Source organism: Agelaius tricolor, unplaced genomic scaffold (genome assembly GCF_023055355.1).
Source record: "Agelaius tricolor isolate 1412-34295 unplaced genomic scaffold, bAgeTri1.0.p SCAF_25, whole genome shotgun sequence".
NCBI classification, from domain to species: Eukaryota; Metazoa; Chordata; class Aves; order Passeriformes; family Icteridae; genus Agelaius; species Agelaius tricolor.
In genome coordinates, this window is record NW_027269285.1 from 4,040,462 (window position 1) to 4,057,216 (window position 16,755).

The 16,755-nt window shown below is 59.6% G+C and overlaps 2 protein-coding genes across 5 annotated transcripts in view; both read left to right on the forward strand.

The window, feature by feature from the left end:
• The window catches only part of SSH2 (slingshot protein phosphatase 2), a 90,607-nt gene extending 81,919 nt beyond the window's left edge, over positions 1-8,688 (forward strand). For both annotated transcript variants that reach the window (XM_071448158.1, XM_071448157.1), the window contains 2 exons: positions 519-1,362; positions 2,576-8,688. In XM_071448158.1, the coding sequence (XP_071304259.1) occupies positions 519-1,362; positions 2,576-4,525 (2,794 nt within the window). In that variant the 3' untranslated portion in view covers positions 4,526-8,688. The remainder of the gene's footprint in view (positions 1-518; positions 1,363-2,575) is intronic.
• Positions 8,689-10,134: 1,446 nt separating this feature from the next.
• Positions 10,135-16,655, forward strand: CORO6 (coronin 6). Of its 3 annotated transcripts, XM_071448240.1 has the most exons (12): positions 10,135-10,395; positions 12,292-12,613; positions 13,228-13,350; positions 13,784-13,913; positions 13,996-14,177; positions 14,297-14,416; positions 14,631-14,750; positions 15,141-15,245; positions 15,333-15,478; positions 15,557-15,614; positions 15,697-15,927; positions 16,034-16,655. In XM_071448240.1, the coding sequence occupies exons 2-12, from the start codon at positions 12,416-12,418 to the stop codon at positions 16,154-16,156; spliced, it is 1,536 nt and encodes a 511-aa protein (XP_071304341.1). In that variant the 5' UTR covers positions 10,135-10,395; positions 12,292-12,415; the 3' UTR covers positions 16,157-16,655. The 3 variants fall into 3 exon arrangements, with proteins under 3 accessions (XP_071304341.1, XP_071304340.1, XP_071304339.1); XM_071448239.1 differs by lacking the exon at positions 14,631-14,750 and having other exon boundaries at positions 10,137-10,395; positions 16,037-16,655; XM_071448238.1 differs by lacking the exon at positions 14,631-14,750 and having other exon boundaries at positions 10,138-10,395.
• Positions 16,656-16,755: the final 100 nt, after the last annotated feature.

The following is a 16,755-nucleotide window of genomic DNA, read 5'->3' on the forward strand; positions in this document are numbered from 1 at the left end:
TCTACACATCCCACCCTTTCCCTTGGTTACAAGAGCCAGTTATTGATAACTGAAGTTATTCAGAGAAGGAACCACGAGGGAAATTGGACTTTATGGAAATTGGACTTTATTCAGTGTCCACCACCTGCTTGTGTCCAGCACAAGAGGTTCTCTCTCTTCTGGTCACCTCTTACCTGCTAGCAAATGGAAAAGCGCTGACTGAGAAAAGAGGACCAAATTCTGCAGTCAATTAAACATTGCATTTGAGTGGATGGATCCAGCACTGCTGAGAAATAGTGAGGGGTGTGTGGTGCAGAATGGTGCCATGGAATTTAGCTCCTGGAAAGTGCTCATTACTGGGTCAACTTCTCCAGCAGCAGGTCTGGCCCTGAACTGTTCAGGTGAAGCAGCAGCTGTGGTCAATGACTCCAGCATTTGGCACAGTTTCTGCTGTAGGTTGTGTCTTCTTACAACAAGGTGGATCTGGCTGTGGTAGGTAGAAGTTACTCACTGTTCTCTTTTGCTCTCCTTCCCTGCAGCAAACAGCGGCACAACAAACTGTGGCGCTCACACTCAGACAGCGACCTCTCGGATCACCACGAGCCCATCTGCAAGGCTGGGCTGGAGCTGAACAAAAAGGAGATCACCACCTCAGCTGACCAGATCTCAGAGGCCAAGACCAATGACAACCAGCAGCCCATGTCTCCCATCTACTCAGCTGAGCTGGACAGGGAGCAGCAGCTCCCAGAGGACACAAACATGATTGAGGACGTGTGTGTGAAGGAGAGGAGGATCCACTTAGAGTTTACTTGCAGAGACTTCCACACTGAGCAGATGGAGGACAAGCTAAACTTGAACAATATCAATGGCTGTACAGCAGGGTGCTGTGTAGACTCGGTCCCTTCTGACAACTGCCGTGCTTCTGAGGCCTTAATGCAGCTCCAGCACCCCTTGGAAATAACGGAGTTTCCTGATCTGACAGTGGATGATCTGGAAAAAGATGCCCTTAAGCCTGATATGAACGTGCACTTGGTTCCCATGGAAGAATTCACTTCATGCTTAAAAGACTTCCCCCAGTCCCCAAACCAGAATTCCCTAGGTCTCCAACAGAACCCTCAGCCTGAAGTGACAGACCTCAGCACAGACAGGATTGATTTCTTCAGCGCTTTGGAGAAATTCGTGGAGCTCTCCCAGGAGAGCCGGTCCCGAACCTGCTCCCATTCCAGGCCAGAGGAGCAAGGGACTGGGAGGAATGGGGTCTCCAGGGTGCCTGTGCTGGAAGTGCCACCTGCTGCAGATGGGGGTGCAGATGCTCAAAGGAACAGCCCTGGAAACTCTCCTCAGCCATCCGATGACTCCTCCACAGATGAAGAGCACCAAAAGGTTAAAATAACTTGCTCAGGCTTTTTAGGAACTGCTGCTTGGCCCTGTCTCTGGGCTGTTTTCTGCTGTGGGGTGGCTGTGAATGGGATTTTCTAGCCCTGCTTTCACTGGACACAATGTGTGGAGAGGGATTGCTAGATGCTTCTCCTTTCCTTCCCTTTTAGATACTTGCCCTTTTCTGCGCTTTTTCCTTAAACATCAGTTTGCTGGCATTGGCAAGGCCATGAGCCGACCTTGACCTGACCTGCTGTGCTGTTCTCATGAGAAACTTATTTTTGAGTTTTGCATCAGGAGAGCAGAAAGGTGGGACTTGACCCACTAATATAGCCAGACCCTGAGCCCAGCCAACATCCCAAATCTGCACAGATATTTATCTGACTTGAGAAATCCACCAAAGAATGGGCAAAACTGGCCCTTTTCCCTGGTTGGAAAGCACCAGCATTGGGTGGGGTAGTAAATCAAGGCAGGTGTAGAACTTCCACTGCTGGAGGAAGAAATTAACCTGTCCAGGTCTGGAGTGATGGGATTAGGCACGTCATGGCTCACTTCTCCTGGGTAGAGAGATGGTCATGACAAAATTTAGTAACCTCTAAATTTAGGTACCTTTTTCTCGTAATTGCTTTTCAGCCTCCAGGACTCTCACAGGGATTGATGATGTCCGGGGCCATCATTTTCTGGGAGCTTCTCTTATTTAAATTCCATCCTGCATTGCTTGAATCTTTTCCATCTCCATGTGAGGCAGTAAGGCTCTTCCAAATATAATAGGCCAATGCTCTCTCCTGTGATTTAGCAGAGAGTGTCTGTGGGGACTGGGAGTCCCCCTGGCCATTTCAATGCTTGGTCGTTATTTTTGCTGTACTTCTGTCTGCTACATGAGCAGAATTTGTCATGTTTTCAGTTCAAAATGGTACTTTTAGCAGTATTAGGATTCTTTTTATTTGTTGGACTTTTCGTCATTTAGAAAAACAAAAAAGCTACCTTTCCTTGGAGTTTGTTGTAGTTAAGGTTCTTAGATCTTAGACTAAGTGGCAATCCAGCCTGGAGTGTGTTAAATTCAGTCTCAGAGACAGTATAAAACCTACATAAGTGATCACTGCCACATGCTTTTTTGCTCCTTTGGGGATGTGCATCCTTATTTTCTCTAACCTGCTGCTGTTTGTTCCATGTCAGCACAGCTGATGCACTTTGTAATTCTCCTGTTTGTGTGTTGCAGGAGGTCCCTGAGCTGCCTGGTGCAGGTCATCTCACGAGATCCCACTCGGAAAATGCCATTTCTGTGAAGGAAATTATCACAGAGATCGAGTCAATCAACCAGGGAGCAGGACCTGCCCAGCAGAAAGAGGGCTCAGCCAACCTCAGCCAGACACCAAAGAGGAACACGGTGCATGACCTGCCAGTGGAGGTGATTTGGGCATCAGAAAAGTTGGAACAGAGCGAAGCAGCCTGTGCTGGACACCAGGAGAAGGAGAAGGACCCTCTGCCAACGGAGCAGGAAGAAGCCCCATCTCTACAGCTGTCTTCTGGTAGATCAGACCTGGAGGAAAGCAGCTCTGGCGGGGAGCAGCAGGAGCCCCGTGGCTCCACCAAGCCCGAGCCCAAGTGGTGCCCCGGCTCCGTCCGGCGAGCCACGCTGGAGTTCGAGGAGCGCCTGAGGCAGGAGCAGGAGCACCAGCACACAGCCCCGGCCTGCACTTTACCCACCCGCAAGAACTCCAGGAACGACTCCCCTGCTGCCGAGCTCCTGCCCCGGGGGAAGAGCGAGGAGCCGCCCCTGGAGCTGGCTCCGGAGGGGGACAAGGCGCAGGAGGAGCCGCTGCAGCCTCCCGGGGCAGAGCAGCCTGTGGGCAGACACCTGCCCGCACCCCTCGGGGCCCCTGCCCGGGAGTCCCTGCCCGCAGAGCCCAGCCCAGGGCAGGAGGCAGCAGCACAGGAGCACAGGACAGTGATCTCGTTTGATGGGACGGAGGAGCCATCCCTGCCCTCCCTCCTCCCAAAGAGAATTGAAATCATTGAATACACCCTCACGGTCAAGCCTGCGGAGCAGCGCCCCAATACAAGCTGTGAGCAGGGCGGGCTGGCCCCGGCCACCCCGTCTTTGGATGAAAACTTGAACCCCTCGATGCGCTTGGAGAAGGCTCCAGCGGATCCCTCGCCACCGGAGCACGCGGTACGCAAGCAGGCTGCCTTTGCCATGGGCAGCCCCAGCAAGGAAGGCAGTGGGAGATCTGCTCACCTCAGTGCTGCTTCTCCCTCTGCCCAGGTGACCTGTCTAGCCAGCCTCGAGCACTCTCCTTACCCCTGTGTCATTCACCTGGAAGGTGTCACCGAGCAGAGCACGGGTACAGATGATGAGCCGGTCACACCCTGTGGCACCGAGGGAGATGCGACTCTGCCGTTCAGGGACGGTCCCAAACCTCTCTGTGGGGACAGTGCTGGCGTCTCAAGGCAGCTGAGCAGCGGGGACTTCAGCAGGCAGCGTGCTGAAAACATGGACCTTCTGGACATCTCGTTCCTGTGTTACAGCCTCCCCCACAGCTCCAGCAGCCTCAGCGTGGAGGAGCGCTCCAGCAGCCCCGGGCCGGTCAAGCAGCGGGCCAAGGAAATCGAGGCTCGGATCCGGCACGCAGGGCTCACCAGACCCTCCCACATGAAGCGCTCGGCATCCCTGGCCAAACTGGACTGCCTGGAGCTCTCCAAGGACGACTTGCACGACAGGGAGTCGGCCTCTTCCAATGCCAACCCCGTGCTTCTCACCTGCGTTGCCCTGGGTCGAGGCTTTTGTGGGGGGAGGTCGGAGAGGGGCTCAGAGAGCGCGTGTGGGAAGCATCGCCTCTCCTCCCCAGAGCCCACAAAGCATTTTGTGGAACAGCTCAGAACAGCTGAGTGCATTGCCCAGAGCATGCCCGTGGAGAGGCCGCTGGCTCAGTACGCCAAAGAGTGCAGCTCCAGCCAGCAGAGTTTGTGCTCCAGTGCAGATCCGACGTGGACTAGCTCCGGGGAGGGCCCTCCGCTGCTCCAGGTGCAGGTCCTGGACTCCTTGTCTCCATCTCAAGCTCTGACTGTTGCCCCACGGCAGCAGCACGGGAGAACTCACCCTCTGAGGAGGCTCAAAAAGACCAATGACAAAAAGCGGACAACCAATCCCCTGTACAACACGATGTGATCCTGGGCCCTTGGCTGTGATTTCTTACCCAGAACCTGTGGTGTTGCTTTCACACAAGGGGCAGGTGTAATATAAGGAACATGCACTTTATTGGTTAATTTTATATATATTGTCATTTTACTGTTCCTGGCGCATGTAGGTGTGGGTTGGTTCTTCTGTGTGTGACTCTGACTGCAGGACTGTTTGGGTTTTTTTTAAGTTTAACTCAGATAACCTCAAATGTTCTTTTTTTGTTGTTGTTGATAGTTTGTTTTAAAAGAACACTTTTATCATGAGAAAATTGATGGTGGCTTGCTTTGGCAAGGTGGAGTTTTTGCTTACAACCAGATCCTAGTTCCTGACTTGAATTTTCCCCATGCCTCGAAATGGTGCTGGGCAGTTGGTGGGGTGAGAGCCCCTGTAAATGTGAAGGTTGTGCCAAGGTCCCTTTGTTTGGCCTTTCTTTTATTCTGCAAACTGGAACTCCACCATGCTGGCAGATCCCTCACACAGCTGCTTCAGGACAAACACCCTGGGCTTAGTTCAGCTGGTGCTTCCCCATAAGGAGCACACAGGGGTGAATCTTCCCAGTGGATGGGCTCTAATAATCCTGGGCAGCACCAGACCAGCTCTCCCATCTGCCATGGGGCACACAGAGCTCTCTGCTCTGTGCTGAGGTGGGGCAGAGCTCCTCCAGGAGCTACCAGGTTCACCTCTACCCCCAAAGCCAGTGTTCTTTTAAAACAAACATCTCATTAGGGTTTTAACCCTCCCATTACTTGAATACTGCTGTGGGCCTTCCAAGTTCATGGCCATATCATCTGTCCTCTGCCCCAAAGCTGTTCTTGTGCTGCCTGAGTTTCCCTCTCCCCTCTGCCATGCTCACGGGTGTTTCTGGTGGCTCCCAAAACTTGAGCTGTTTTTGTTACATGACATACTGCCCTTAATGCATAGCTTTGTCCTCTCTGCTGTCACTCCTAACTCTAGACCCAGAGGGAAATATTTTCTGGAAGTTTATTCTTTTTTTTTTCTTTTTTTTTCTTTTTTTTTTTTTTTTTTTTTTGCCTAAATTGTATATATGATATTTATATTTTTTTTTGTCTTTTCTATGGTTTTTTTTTTTTTTAAGAAGGGCAAGACTGCATTCTGTAAACTGGAAAACAAACCCACGTGACTCAAACTCAGTGCTGTTCTTTGTGATCTGCACAGACATGGAAGTGGATTTGACATTCTAAGCTGTCTTCCCTTTCCAAAAGTGAGCCTGGATGCCAAATGTGTCCCTTCTCCTCCAGTCCTGTGTGAACCCCCATTGTCCCACTGTGGGAGGGGCACTGTGTGTCTGTCTGTCCATCTCCTTCCTGCTGGAAGCTGGGTTCCAGGGGTGCCAGTTGGACATGGAAAGCCTTTGGCTGCTCCCAGACATTCTGCAGGTTCTTGCTTTCCTGGAGAAACTGTGTGTGAAGGCTCTGCTCCAAATTTCAGCAAATTATTTTGTGGTTTCTGAGCAGTTTGGCTAAATCAAAGCTCCTCATTTCTAGCAGTGTGTTTTAGCAGGTTGTGCCTGTGCTGTAGGAGCAGAGGGAAAGGCCAAGGGGAGCTCTGGGTCCTGTCCACAGCCCCGTGGCAGGTCCTGTCTGAGCTGCTGCTTGGCCGGGGCCCAGACCTGCCCTCTGGGGAGGAGCAAAGCAAAGAGAAGATGCAGAGTGGCTCAGGCTGCTGAAGCCCAGCATGGAGAGGACGTGGTGTGGGAGGAGCAGCAGCCAGGCCCATGCCTGGAAAGCAGCCCTGAAGCTGCAGAGCCTTGCAGGCTCAGATGGGACAAACTCCCCTTGAGCTGGAGAGGAGCGCACGGCACTGGAGTGTGCTGGAGTATTGGGAAGCAGCATCTGCCTGCCCTGGGGAAGGGGTGTGGGGTGTCCTCAGCCTGCAGCTGCTTGGCAAGGTAATGCCACCTTGCTGCCCTCCTGCAGCCCCCAGGGTCCTCCTGTGCTGCCTTGCAGCCTGGGCAAGGTCTGTGAGTCTGTCTGTGCTCCAGCAGCCATGAGCACTGTCCCTCCCTTTCCTCAGCTCTGGCAGGGGGTTGTTACCCATGCTGGAGCACAGCCCTGTCCTGGGTCAAGCAGCACGTCTTCCCAGGCCATTTCAGTCACTAGAAGTCACCCAAGCCCCTGGCCCAGGAGGCCAGATACTTCTTTGGGACACTGGAAAACATGTGGCTTCTCCTAGCCTGCTCCAGCTGGCTCTGGAGCAGGGCAGGCACTGTGCAAAGGCCAAGTGGCTCATGTCATCTGCAGAAGGACAGGTTCAGTCCTTGCCTCCCCCACAAACTTCATCAGGCCCCACTGCCCACCATTCTGACCCCAAGGACATGCCTGCCTGCCCCTCCAGGGGTGGAAGGGACTGGTTGCCCCCAGCCTGCCTTGCATTGGAGGGTGCATGCTTGGCTGGCAGCATGTCCTGGTGACAAGGATCTGCTCAGGAGGGAAAAGCCCTGTGTAGAATTTTTTCCCTTGAGAAGGCAGGAGGAGGAAAAGGATCAGGTTTCTTTGCCCAGCTTGATCTCAGGAGAAATGCCCTCTGGCAAGGGTCTTCAATGCAGACCAGAAATGCTGCTTCCTTCCAATGCTCTTGGGTGCTTCGGCTGGGGAGAGCAGCAGAGGGGCAGAGGCCTCTGCAGGGAGGTGCTTTGCTGTCCCCTTGTCCTTGGCTCTGGCCCAGCACAACTGGTTTTTCTCTGAGAAGGCTGTGGGCAGGCAGAGGAAGTCAGGAAAGGTGGTTCTCTTGCAGAGTGATGAAGGCCTTGTAGGTCTGGAGGCTCTGAGCAGGATGGCAGGAAGGGGACGGACTGGAGGGGTTTGGACCTCCTTTTCCAGTGTCTGGGCAATGAAGCCACCAAGCCCCTGGTATCAGAGGTCTCTGCTGGGGACGATTGTCCCTTCTCCATGCCGGTGGCTCATGGGAGGTGATGACTCTCTCCTTGTTCCTGTAGCCACCCCACAAGAGCTTCTTGTGACCTGCTGAGCACCACAGGGAGCAGCAGCACCTCCAGGGTGCTCAGCAGCTGACAAGCCTCACTGCGTAGAGGGGGTTTGGGAGAAACGTGTTGTTTTAAGGGCATTTTTGTACAAAGCAACTGTTCTTTGGTCTCTGGCGAAGCCTCTCGGAGGACGCTTTATTGTTTACATTGACTCCTGTACAATATCCCAGCCATGGCTGCCCCGTCCCGGCCGTACTGTAACGTGTGAGCCTTGCACAAACGGGCTGTGTGTGCGTGAAACTGGTTTTACACTGCGTTCTGTTGCACTCGGTGGTGTGTGTGGGTGCTCTGTGTGTGTGTGTGTGTGTGTGAGTGTGTGTCTGGTCTGCTTGAGAACTTGTGACCTGTACAAATCTCTCCCCTCCCGGCCCTTTCCTGGGGGCACAGTCCCAGCGGGTGGCAGGAGGTGATGCCCTTCTGGGTCACTCGGATGTTTAAACTGAGCAGGGATTAGCTCAGTGTCCCTCTGCCAGCCAAGGCTTGGTGGAAGGGATCCCACCCCACCACCGGCTGCTCCGGGGACCTCCTGGGAGGAGCGAGCTGGGAATCCGTGGCCGCAGGGGCACCGCACCTGCCGGGGGCTCCAGGAGCCTCGCAGCTCTCTGGCAGGAGGAAGCCATACCCACCACAGGGCCCTGCTCTCTGCACGGTGCGTCCTGCCTTAATTTGGTCCTGGCTCCACACAAACACCCCCACCTCTCCCCAGGGGAGGGGCCCTGAGCCCTTGGCGTGGGGCAGAGGCAGGTGCTGGCCTGGCGCAGCAGGGCCCGGGCTGGGGCAGGCTCGGTGCCTGTCCAGCAGTGCTGCCAGAGGTGCTAACAGCCCGCCCACGCTGCAGACATCTCTGTTGGCACGAGAGAAGGTGCCAGTGCCTTTTACTTTCCTTTCTAGAGATGTGACGTCCGTGCGCTGGTTTGTAGGGATTGTCCAGGGCCGAGCAGCTGGCGGTGGGGTTGCGAATCAGGGAGGGGAGCGCTTCTGTCTGCCCCTCCTGGATCTTCCTTGGTGGCTGGGATCGTCCCCTTTCCCCCTAAAGACTTTATGACCGATGTGCTCAGCTGTTTTTAAATGTGAACTTGTGCACTGATGTGCAGATTCAATGTTCTTGTTACCGAATGAATAAAAGTTTTATTTTGAAGATGACAAAGGCGTGTGGCTTCCTGTTTGGGACTGGGGCTGAGGGTGAGGGAGTGATCTGTGCTGCTCTGAGAACAGGGTGTGGCAGTGGGGGTCTGGAAAGCCAGAGTGGGGTTGTTCCCTCTTGTGGATGGCCCCATCCTGTCCCAAGTGATGGAGCCGTGCTTCCAAGCAAGAGGTATTTCCAGACCACACTGCAGTCGCAGGGAAGATTCCAGGGGTCATGTGTTTAGAACTGTCAGGATGCTGCAGGTTCCCTCCTTGCACTGCTGCAGACACAGGAGCTCTGAGGAGGGTTCTCGGTTTAAGCTCCAAGGGGGATGTGAGATTTTAGCTGCACCCTGGGCAACCTGTCTCTGGTTTTTGTTTTGCTCCATTGTGGCAAGAAAGGCAGTGCAAGGGTCTCTGTGGCCTTGCTGTGAGCAAGGGACTTGAGAAAGCCAAACTCCCTGGGCTCAGCCTCACCATCCATTCAGGAGCTTCCCACCAGGCCAGAACTGAGTGGGCACCAGGGTGTGGGGCTGTCACTGTGGGTCTGGCAGTGTCTCTGGGGTGCCCCATCCCTTCCTCTTCCTCCCAGCACCAGCTGGGGAAAGGCTTCCCAGGACCTTCCCTTGCTGGGGATGTGTCTTGGAGTTAAGGGCACGGGACGCAGAGTGAGCCAGGGCTGTGGTGGGACAGGGCGAGCAAGGGGTGCTTCTGCAGCCCCCTCCCTCCCTGCCACCCCTTTGGCCGGGCAAACAAGGATGTCACCTCTTCCCTGCCTTTTTGCCAGCTGCCCCCTCCTGCCCGCTCAGCCAATGCTCGTCCAGCTCCACGCGGTGCCCTTGTAGGGTCCAGGGCTTTGCTGCCTTTCCAGGAACCGCCGCTCCCCTCCCTCTGGTCCCTGAGCCCTACAATCCCTTAATCCCCTTGGGCCAGGGCATCCCTGCAGGGCTGGGCTTCACTAAATCCCAAATCTGATTCCTGGATGTGCCTGTAACCACCATCCTGCTGGGCTGGGGCTGAGGTGGGCTTGCAGACCCTTTTTTCCTGGGGCAGGTGAGGACCCGTGGGATGCCCCCGTGAGTGTTGGGACCCTCAGGAGCAGCCCATGGCCGTGGTCCCTGTGGGGCTGGGCTGGCCCCGGGCTGTGGGGCACCCACCGCAGGGTCACAGCCCTGTGCAGAAGTGACCCCCGGGGTGATGCCCCCGCCCCTGGGTTTCTCCCAGTGCTTCAGAAAGGCTCAGGGGGCTTCTCCTGCCCCCCATCTCCCAGCCCGAGGGGCTCCCACGCACCGGGCCAGGGTCTGCGGGCACCCTTGGGACCCCCCCGCTTTTAGGGTGGGAGCGGGGGGCGGCCGTGCCGGGGCTGCCCCCGACCCCGCGGGCAGAGCCGGGGGCCGGGCAGGGTGCGGGGCAGGCGGGGCCGGGCCGGGCCCCCCCTCCCCTCCCTCCGGTGCCCGCCGCGGGGGGGCTGTGCCGGCCCCGGCGCCCGGCTCGGCTCAGCTGTTCTCTGCGGCAGCGGCACCGCGCGGGGCCGAGCCCAGCCCAGCCCAGCCGAGCCCAGCGGGGCCGGGCGGAGCGGAGCCCAGCGGGGCCGGGCCGGGCCGGGCCGGGCCGGGGGGAGCGGGGCTGAGCGGGGCTGAGCGCGGCCGGAGCGGGCGGAGCGGAGCCGAGCGGGCGCAGCGCGGAGCCGGGCGCGCCCGGGCGCGGAGGAGCCGCCGAGCGAGCGCAGGTGGGAGCCGGGCGCGGGGCGGGGGCGGCGGGAGCGCGGTGGGGAGGGACGGGGGGACGCGGGGAGCGGGGCTGAGCCCCCCGGGCCCCGGCCCCTCGCCGCCCGCCGGCGGAGATGGCTATATTTGGACAGTGACCTCTGGTCGTTCCCGAGCAGTCGCTGCGGATTCAATTGTGGCAACGTAATGGCACGGCCGGGGAGCGGGGAGCGGGGCTGTCCTGCCTGGATCCTGCCCGCACCCTGCCCGTATCCTGCCTGCACCCCACCTGCACCCCACCTCTCCTTGCCGGCATCCCATCCCACCCCGCTTGCGCCCTGCCTGCACCCCACCCAGCTCTCACGCCTGCACCCCACACCTGCACCCTGTTCAGCCCTGCCTGCACCTTGCCAGCGCCCCACCTGCTCCTGCCAGCCCTTCCTGCACCCTCCACGTTCCCTGCACCGCATCTGCCCCCCAGCTGCACCCCACCCGCTGCCTGCACCCTGCCCAGACAGCCAGGCCGCCCCTTCCTGCCCTGCATGCTGGCACCCCACACTCTGCTCCCGCTGCAATGGTTGAGGTGCTGGGGGAGCGTCCCCTCGGAGCCTGCTCGCTCCTCCCCGGGGCTGGGGATCGTGCTCGGCACTGGGGGGGGACACCGGCAGTGCCGTGGTCCAGCCCCGCCGGCAGCCAGGCTCTGGGCCCCTTAGAGCCAGCTCAGCCAAGCCAGAGATGATGCTGAAGTGCCGTGAGGACTCCGGGGACACTCAGGGACTGGGCAGATGTGCTTTGGCAGGGTGCTGCATGCGCCCTGTGCAAAATCCACCGGCTGGGACATGGAGGAGCAGATCTGCTCCTGCCTCTGCCCACACCGGCTCTGTGGTCTGGGGACAGGGGTGCCTGGCCATGATTTGGCGGCTGGATGTGGCTCCTGACAAGGGCTGTGTAACCAAAAGAGCACAGGGGATTCCCCAGGGCAGCCAGTGGCTCATGGGTGCTGCAGAGCCCCAGCTCCAAGGGCTTTGAGTGTCTCAGTCTCCCCCTGGGGCAGGTCCCAGGAGCAGCACAGGCTCAGGGGGTGAGGTGGGTGTCTGTGGGCATCGTGCCCAGCTGTGGCTGAGGGCTGGAGACCCCACTGAGGCCATGGGAGGGGCTCCTCCACACCCCAGTGTGCCCATGGGGCTGTGAGTGTGTGCCAGGTCCAGCCCTTACCCAGGTGGGGGTGCACAGTGGCTGGCAGGGATCTGTGGCACGGGACAGGGATCCATGGAGGGAGGCGTGAGCCACCAGCAGGCAGCTCTGGAGGCACAGCCTTCCTCCCAGCTGCTGGGCCAAGCCAGGTAACCTCAGGCCACTGATGCAGGACAAGGGGACAGGATACAAGGGGACAAGCTGTGACCTGGTGCACGGCATCTTTGTGTCCACCCCAAAGTCCCCTCCACCCTGCTGCTCTGCTGCAGCAGCTCATGTGCCAACCGCAGTGCCAGCCACAGGGCATGGCACAGCTTTGGGACATGGCACAGCCTTGGGGCATGGCACACCCACAGCTGTGGGGTATGGCACATCTGTGGAGTATGGTACAGCTGTGGGGTACAGCACATCTGTGGGACATGGCACAGCTTTGGGAAATGGCACATCTGTGGAGTATGGCACAGCCACAGGGCATAGCACAGCTGTGGGGTACGGCACAGCTTTGGGATGTGGCACAGCTTTGGGACATGGCACAGCTTTGGGACATGGCACAGCTGTGTGTTATGGCCTGGCCATGTCCCTGCCCAGTGTCAAGTGGCTCTGGCCAGCAGCTGACAGCCCCCAGCCCCTGCAGCACCCCCACATCCCTGCACAGGGGCTGCCCCTGTTCCCTGCTGTGGGGTCAGGGCTGTGTTATCTCCCATCCTCATTCCCCACCACTTCAGTGTTCCCAGGCTTCCCGCTGTGCCGGGAGCAGGAGGAGTCTCTCGGAGCACGAGGCCTGAGGGGACTGAGCCCCTCCAAGCCGTGCCAGGAGGGGAGGTGGTGGCCTGACGGGTCCCCCCAGCCATGAGCCGCCGCGTGGTGCGCCAGAGCAAGTTCCGGCACGTCTTTGGGCAGCCGGTGAAGGCAGACCAGATGTACGAGGACATCCGTGTCTCCAAGGTGACATGTGACAGCTCCTTCTGCGCTGTCAACCCCAAGTTTGTGGCCATCATTGTGGAGTCCGGTGGTGGCGGGGCCTTCATTGTCCTGCCCCTTGCCAAGGTGAGTGGGGAGGGCGCTGGTGTTTGGTCACAATGCTGAGATGTGTTGGGGGGGGAATGCTGATGGGTTTGGCTTTTGGGGACCTGCTGTGGCCCCAGAGCCCCCCAGCTTTGCCCCAACACCCCCTCCTTATGTGGGGGCTCAGGGCAGGAACAACCTGGGTGATCATTGGCGCCTGCCAAGGGTGACATCCCTGGGGCAAGTGAGGTGATGTGAAAAACCCCCAGCTGCCTTCCCCCAGCCCCAATTCCCTGGGGGCACAGCATGCCCAGGGAGCAGCACCCAGTGCAGTGGGAGTCTGCCCTGCAAACCCTGGCAGAGAGACTGGGACAGGGTCCCCAACCCCTCCCTGCCATCAAAGCAGACACAAAACAGCCTCTCATGGGTCACATGATTCTCCTCTGTGTCCCTATGAGGCCTTGTGCCGGGTGAACCCCATTTGCCCCATGTGCCTCAGTTTCCCCCTTCAAGGCAGGTACAAACCTCTGGCCACTGCCAGAATCCCCTGCATGTCCCCATTTGTGCCACAACCCACGCGGTGGCCAGGCTGGGCTTTGGGGGGTACCTGGCAGGGTCTCTCCTGGGGGACTCATGCTGGTCCCTCCCCGTTGCAGACAGGACGGGTGGACAAGAACCACCCGCTGGTCACGGGACACACGGCGCCCGTGCTGGACATCGACTGGTGTCCCCACAATGACAACGTCATCGCCAGCGCCTCGGAGGACACCACTGTCATGGTGAGGGGCTGGACGCTGTGTGGGAGGGGGTGGGAGGTGCAGGGGGAGCAATGCAGAGCATCCCCCCCCCTTGCTGCCTGTGAAGTGTCACTGGCCTATTTTTAGCCCCGGTGCCATGCGTTCGCGCTGGCGGCGGCTGCTCGCTCCATGATGCAGCAGTTTGTGCTAAATTTACCCTCCCTGGCGACTCAGCATGCAGGAATAGCTGGGGGGGGGCTGGGGGCTGCACCCCGGCCGTGCCCCCCTCCCTGTGCCCACCAGCACCCCGAGTGCTGGGGATGCACCCCAGGATGGAGGCGCTTCTGGCGTCCCCTCGCCACCCTCCCCACGGGCTGAGCCGTGATTAATGATGAGGTTAATTGGCTCCCAGGCCCTCATCCGCTTAGTGCTCACACACAGGGTGATCCCCAGCGCCCTGCTCTGTCCCCCCCAGGTGTGGCAGATCCCTGACTATGTCCCCGTGCGCAACATCACGGAGCCCGTGGTGACACTGGAGGGACACTCCAAGCGGGTGAGCATCATCTCCTGGCACCCCACGGCCCGCAACGTCCTGCTCAGCGCAGGTAAGGGGGTCCCGGGTCACCCTCCCCGGGGTCACAGGAGATCCATGGCGTGACAGCATCTGCCCCCCTCGGTCCTTTGCAGGCTGCGACAACCTGGTGATCCTCTGGAATGTGGGCACTGGGGAGATGCTGCTGGCTCTGGATGACATGCACACTGACCTCATCTACAACGTGGGCTGGAACCGCAACGGCAGCCTGCTGGTCACCACCTGCAAGGACAAGAAGGTCCGTGTCATTGACCCCCGCAAGCAGCAGATCATAGCGGTGAGTGCCCCTGCTGTGCCCCCCATCCCACCCCGGGGTCCCCTCTAGTGCCTGCCTGACCCTACTAACCCCTCTCCGCGCGTCTCTGTGTTTGATTTAACCCGCTAACGCCGGTGCAGGAGAAAACCAAACCTCACGACGGCACCCGGCCCATCCGCGCCATCTTCGTGGCCGATGGCAAGATCTTCACCACGGGCTTCAGCAGGATGAGCGAGCGGCAGCTGGGCCTCTGGGACCTGGTACGAGACAGCAGCTCCAGCCTGGCCAGCGCCAATCCCACAGATCTCAGCCCAGCCAGGAACGCTCTGGGGGCTGGGGATACTCTCTGGCAGCGCGTGCGCTTAGGGAGCATCACGGAATAGGACACAACGGCTGTTTTGGGGGACAGATCCGGACCTCCTCCACATTCCCCCCTTCCCATGCCCTGTGCTGACTGTCTCCCCCTCCCCCCAGGAGAGGTTTGCCCCCCACGAAGGGCTGAGGCCCGTGCGGGCCATCTTCACACGGGAAGGACACATCTTTACCACGGGCTTTACCAGAATGAGCCAGCGGGAGCTGGGCTTGTGGGACCCGGTAACGAGGCCGCATGGAGTGCTGCCCTGGGAACTTGGCCCCCCCAGACCCCTTGCTAACCCCCCCCGCCCCAGGATGCCGTGTCTGCTGCATCCCCCTCCCAAAAGATGCCAAGTTCCCAAGTGTGCCGTGCAGTGCTGGGGTGGGGAGGGGGCTGGGAGGCAGGGAGTGCTGGGGAAGGGGGGTACAGCCAGGCTGGGGGAACCCAGCCATGCCAGGTAAACAGGAGTGGGGAGGGGGGGCATGCCAAGCTGCCTGCCTGGGGGGTTGTGTACCCCAGAGGGGACAAGCCCTGTCCCCCAGTGTGCCGTGGCTAATGTGTGTGACTAACCACGGTGAGGGTTTTGTGGTCACTGCTCACACCCCTCCACCACTGCTCCGGCCCCCCAGAATAACTTTGAGGAGCCCATTGCCCTGCAAGAGATGGACACAAGCAACGGGGTCCTGCTGCCCTTCTACGACGCCGATTCCAGCATTGTCTACCTCTGTGGGAAGGTAACCCCCCTTCCCCGGGGTGCACCCCCAATGCCACCCTGTCCCTGAGGGTGCCAGGGCTGGCTAACGCCTGTCCCCACCCCGCAGGGTGACAGCAGCATCCGGTACTTTGAGATCACGGACGAGGCTCCCTACGTGCACTACCTGAACACCTACAGCAGCAAGGAGCCCCAGCGGGGCATGGGCTTCATGCCCAAGCGTGGGCTGGATGTCAGCAAGTGTGAGATCGCCAGGTGAGAGCCAAGGGGGCTGGGGGGAGCCAGAGGGGTCAGGGGGGTCAGCTGGGCCCTGACTGCCTGTGCCCCACGCAGGTTCTTCAAGCTGCATGAGCGCAAGTGCGAGCCCATTGTCATGACGGTGCCACGCAAGGTGAGCCTGGGAGGGGTCCCAGGGGAGATGGGGGCCTGGGGGCGACACCCCACATCTCACCACGGTCTCTCTGCCCCCGCAGTCAGATCTCTTCCAGGATGACCTTTACCCTGACACGCCAGGCCCCGAGCCAGCCCTGGAGGCAGATGAGTGGCTGTCGGGGAAGGACGCAGAGCCCATCCTCATCTCGCTGCGGGATGGGTACGTCCCCATCAAGAACCGGGAGCTGAAGGTGGTCAAGAAGAACATCCTGGACAGCAAACCCCCGCCAGGCCCCCGACGCAGGCACTCCACCTGTGACTCAGAATTCTCTGTGAGTGTCCGGGGATAGGGACGTGGCAGCAGGGCTGTCCCCCTGCCCTGGGGTGGGATGGGAGGGGCCTGACTCGTCGGTGATCCTGTGTCCCCCCTCCCTGCAGCAGCCAGCCTTGGAGGAGGTGCTGGAGGAGATCCGTGCCCTGAAGGAGACGGTCCAAGCGCAGGAGAAGCGCATCTCCGACCTGGAGAACAAACTCGGCCAGTTCACCAACGGCACGGACTAGCGCGGTGGCCACGGCCACGAGCACGGGCAGGGCCAGGACTGCCCCGGCCTGCCGGGGATTAAAGCCGAGTCCCCACCTTGGGCAGGAGCCCGGAGCCGAGTTCTTTCCCCAGGAGCCGAGGGGGCAGGGAGGGGTCAGACCCTGACCCAGCCTCCACTGGCATCAGTCGCATCCTGGTCCATGGGCACCCACTGCAGCACCCGAGGGGGTGTCCCGGCCCATGGGCACCCACTGCAGCACCTGAGGGGGTCCTGCTTCAGTGCTTGCAGGCTGGGGCTGCCAAGCACCTCCACACGGGGACCTGCACAGCCCCAACATGGGCACCAGCAGCCTCCCAGCACAGGGAGCTGCCGGGCCCCCCCGGCCAGGATGTGCTTGTGTACGGTGCTACACCCCCACCCCATCACCCCCTCACCTCCCCCTGCCCCATCGGCCCCTCGGCGGGTGCTCCCACCCGGCTCTTTGCTCCTGCACCCCTTTAATAAAGGGCTCAGCCACCCTTGGCTGCGTGGCAGTACCAGGGACGAGGGACCACCGTGCCAGGGGTGCTGCCTGCACCCCTCTGCCAGCTCTCACAGCCTGTGACCCCCTGGCCCAGG

What these genes read in the sequence shown, in the direction of transcription:
- CORO6 (XM_071448240.1), top strand. Translation starts at nt 12,416, where the DNA reads ATGAGCCGCCGCGTGGTGCGCCAGAGCAAGTTCCGGCACGTCTTTGGG. An exon ending in TTGTCCTGCCCCTTGCCAAG is followed by an intron (nt 12,614 to 13,227) that starts GTGAGTGGGGAG and finishes TCCCCGTTGCAG; the next exon opens with ACAGGACGGGTGGACAAGAA. An exon ending in TTGTCTACCTCTGTGGGAAG is followed by an intron (nt 15,246 to 15,332) that starts GTAACCCCCCTT and finishes CCCACCCCGCAG; the next exon opens with GGTGACAGCAGCATCCGGTA.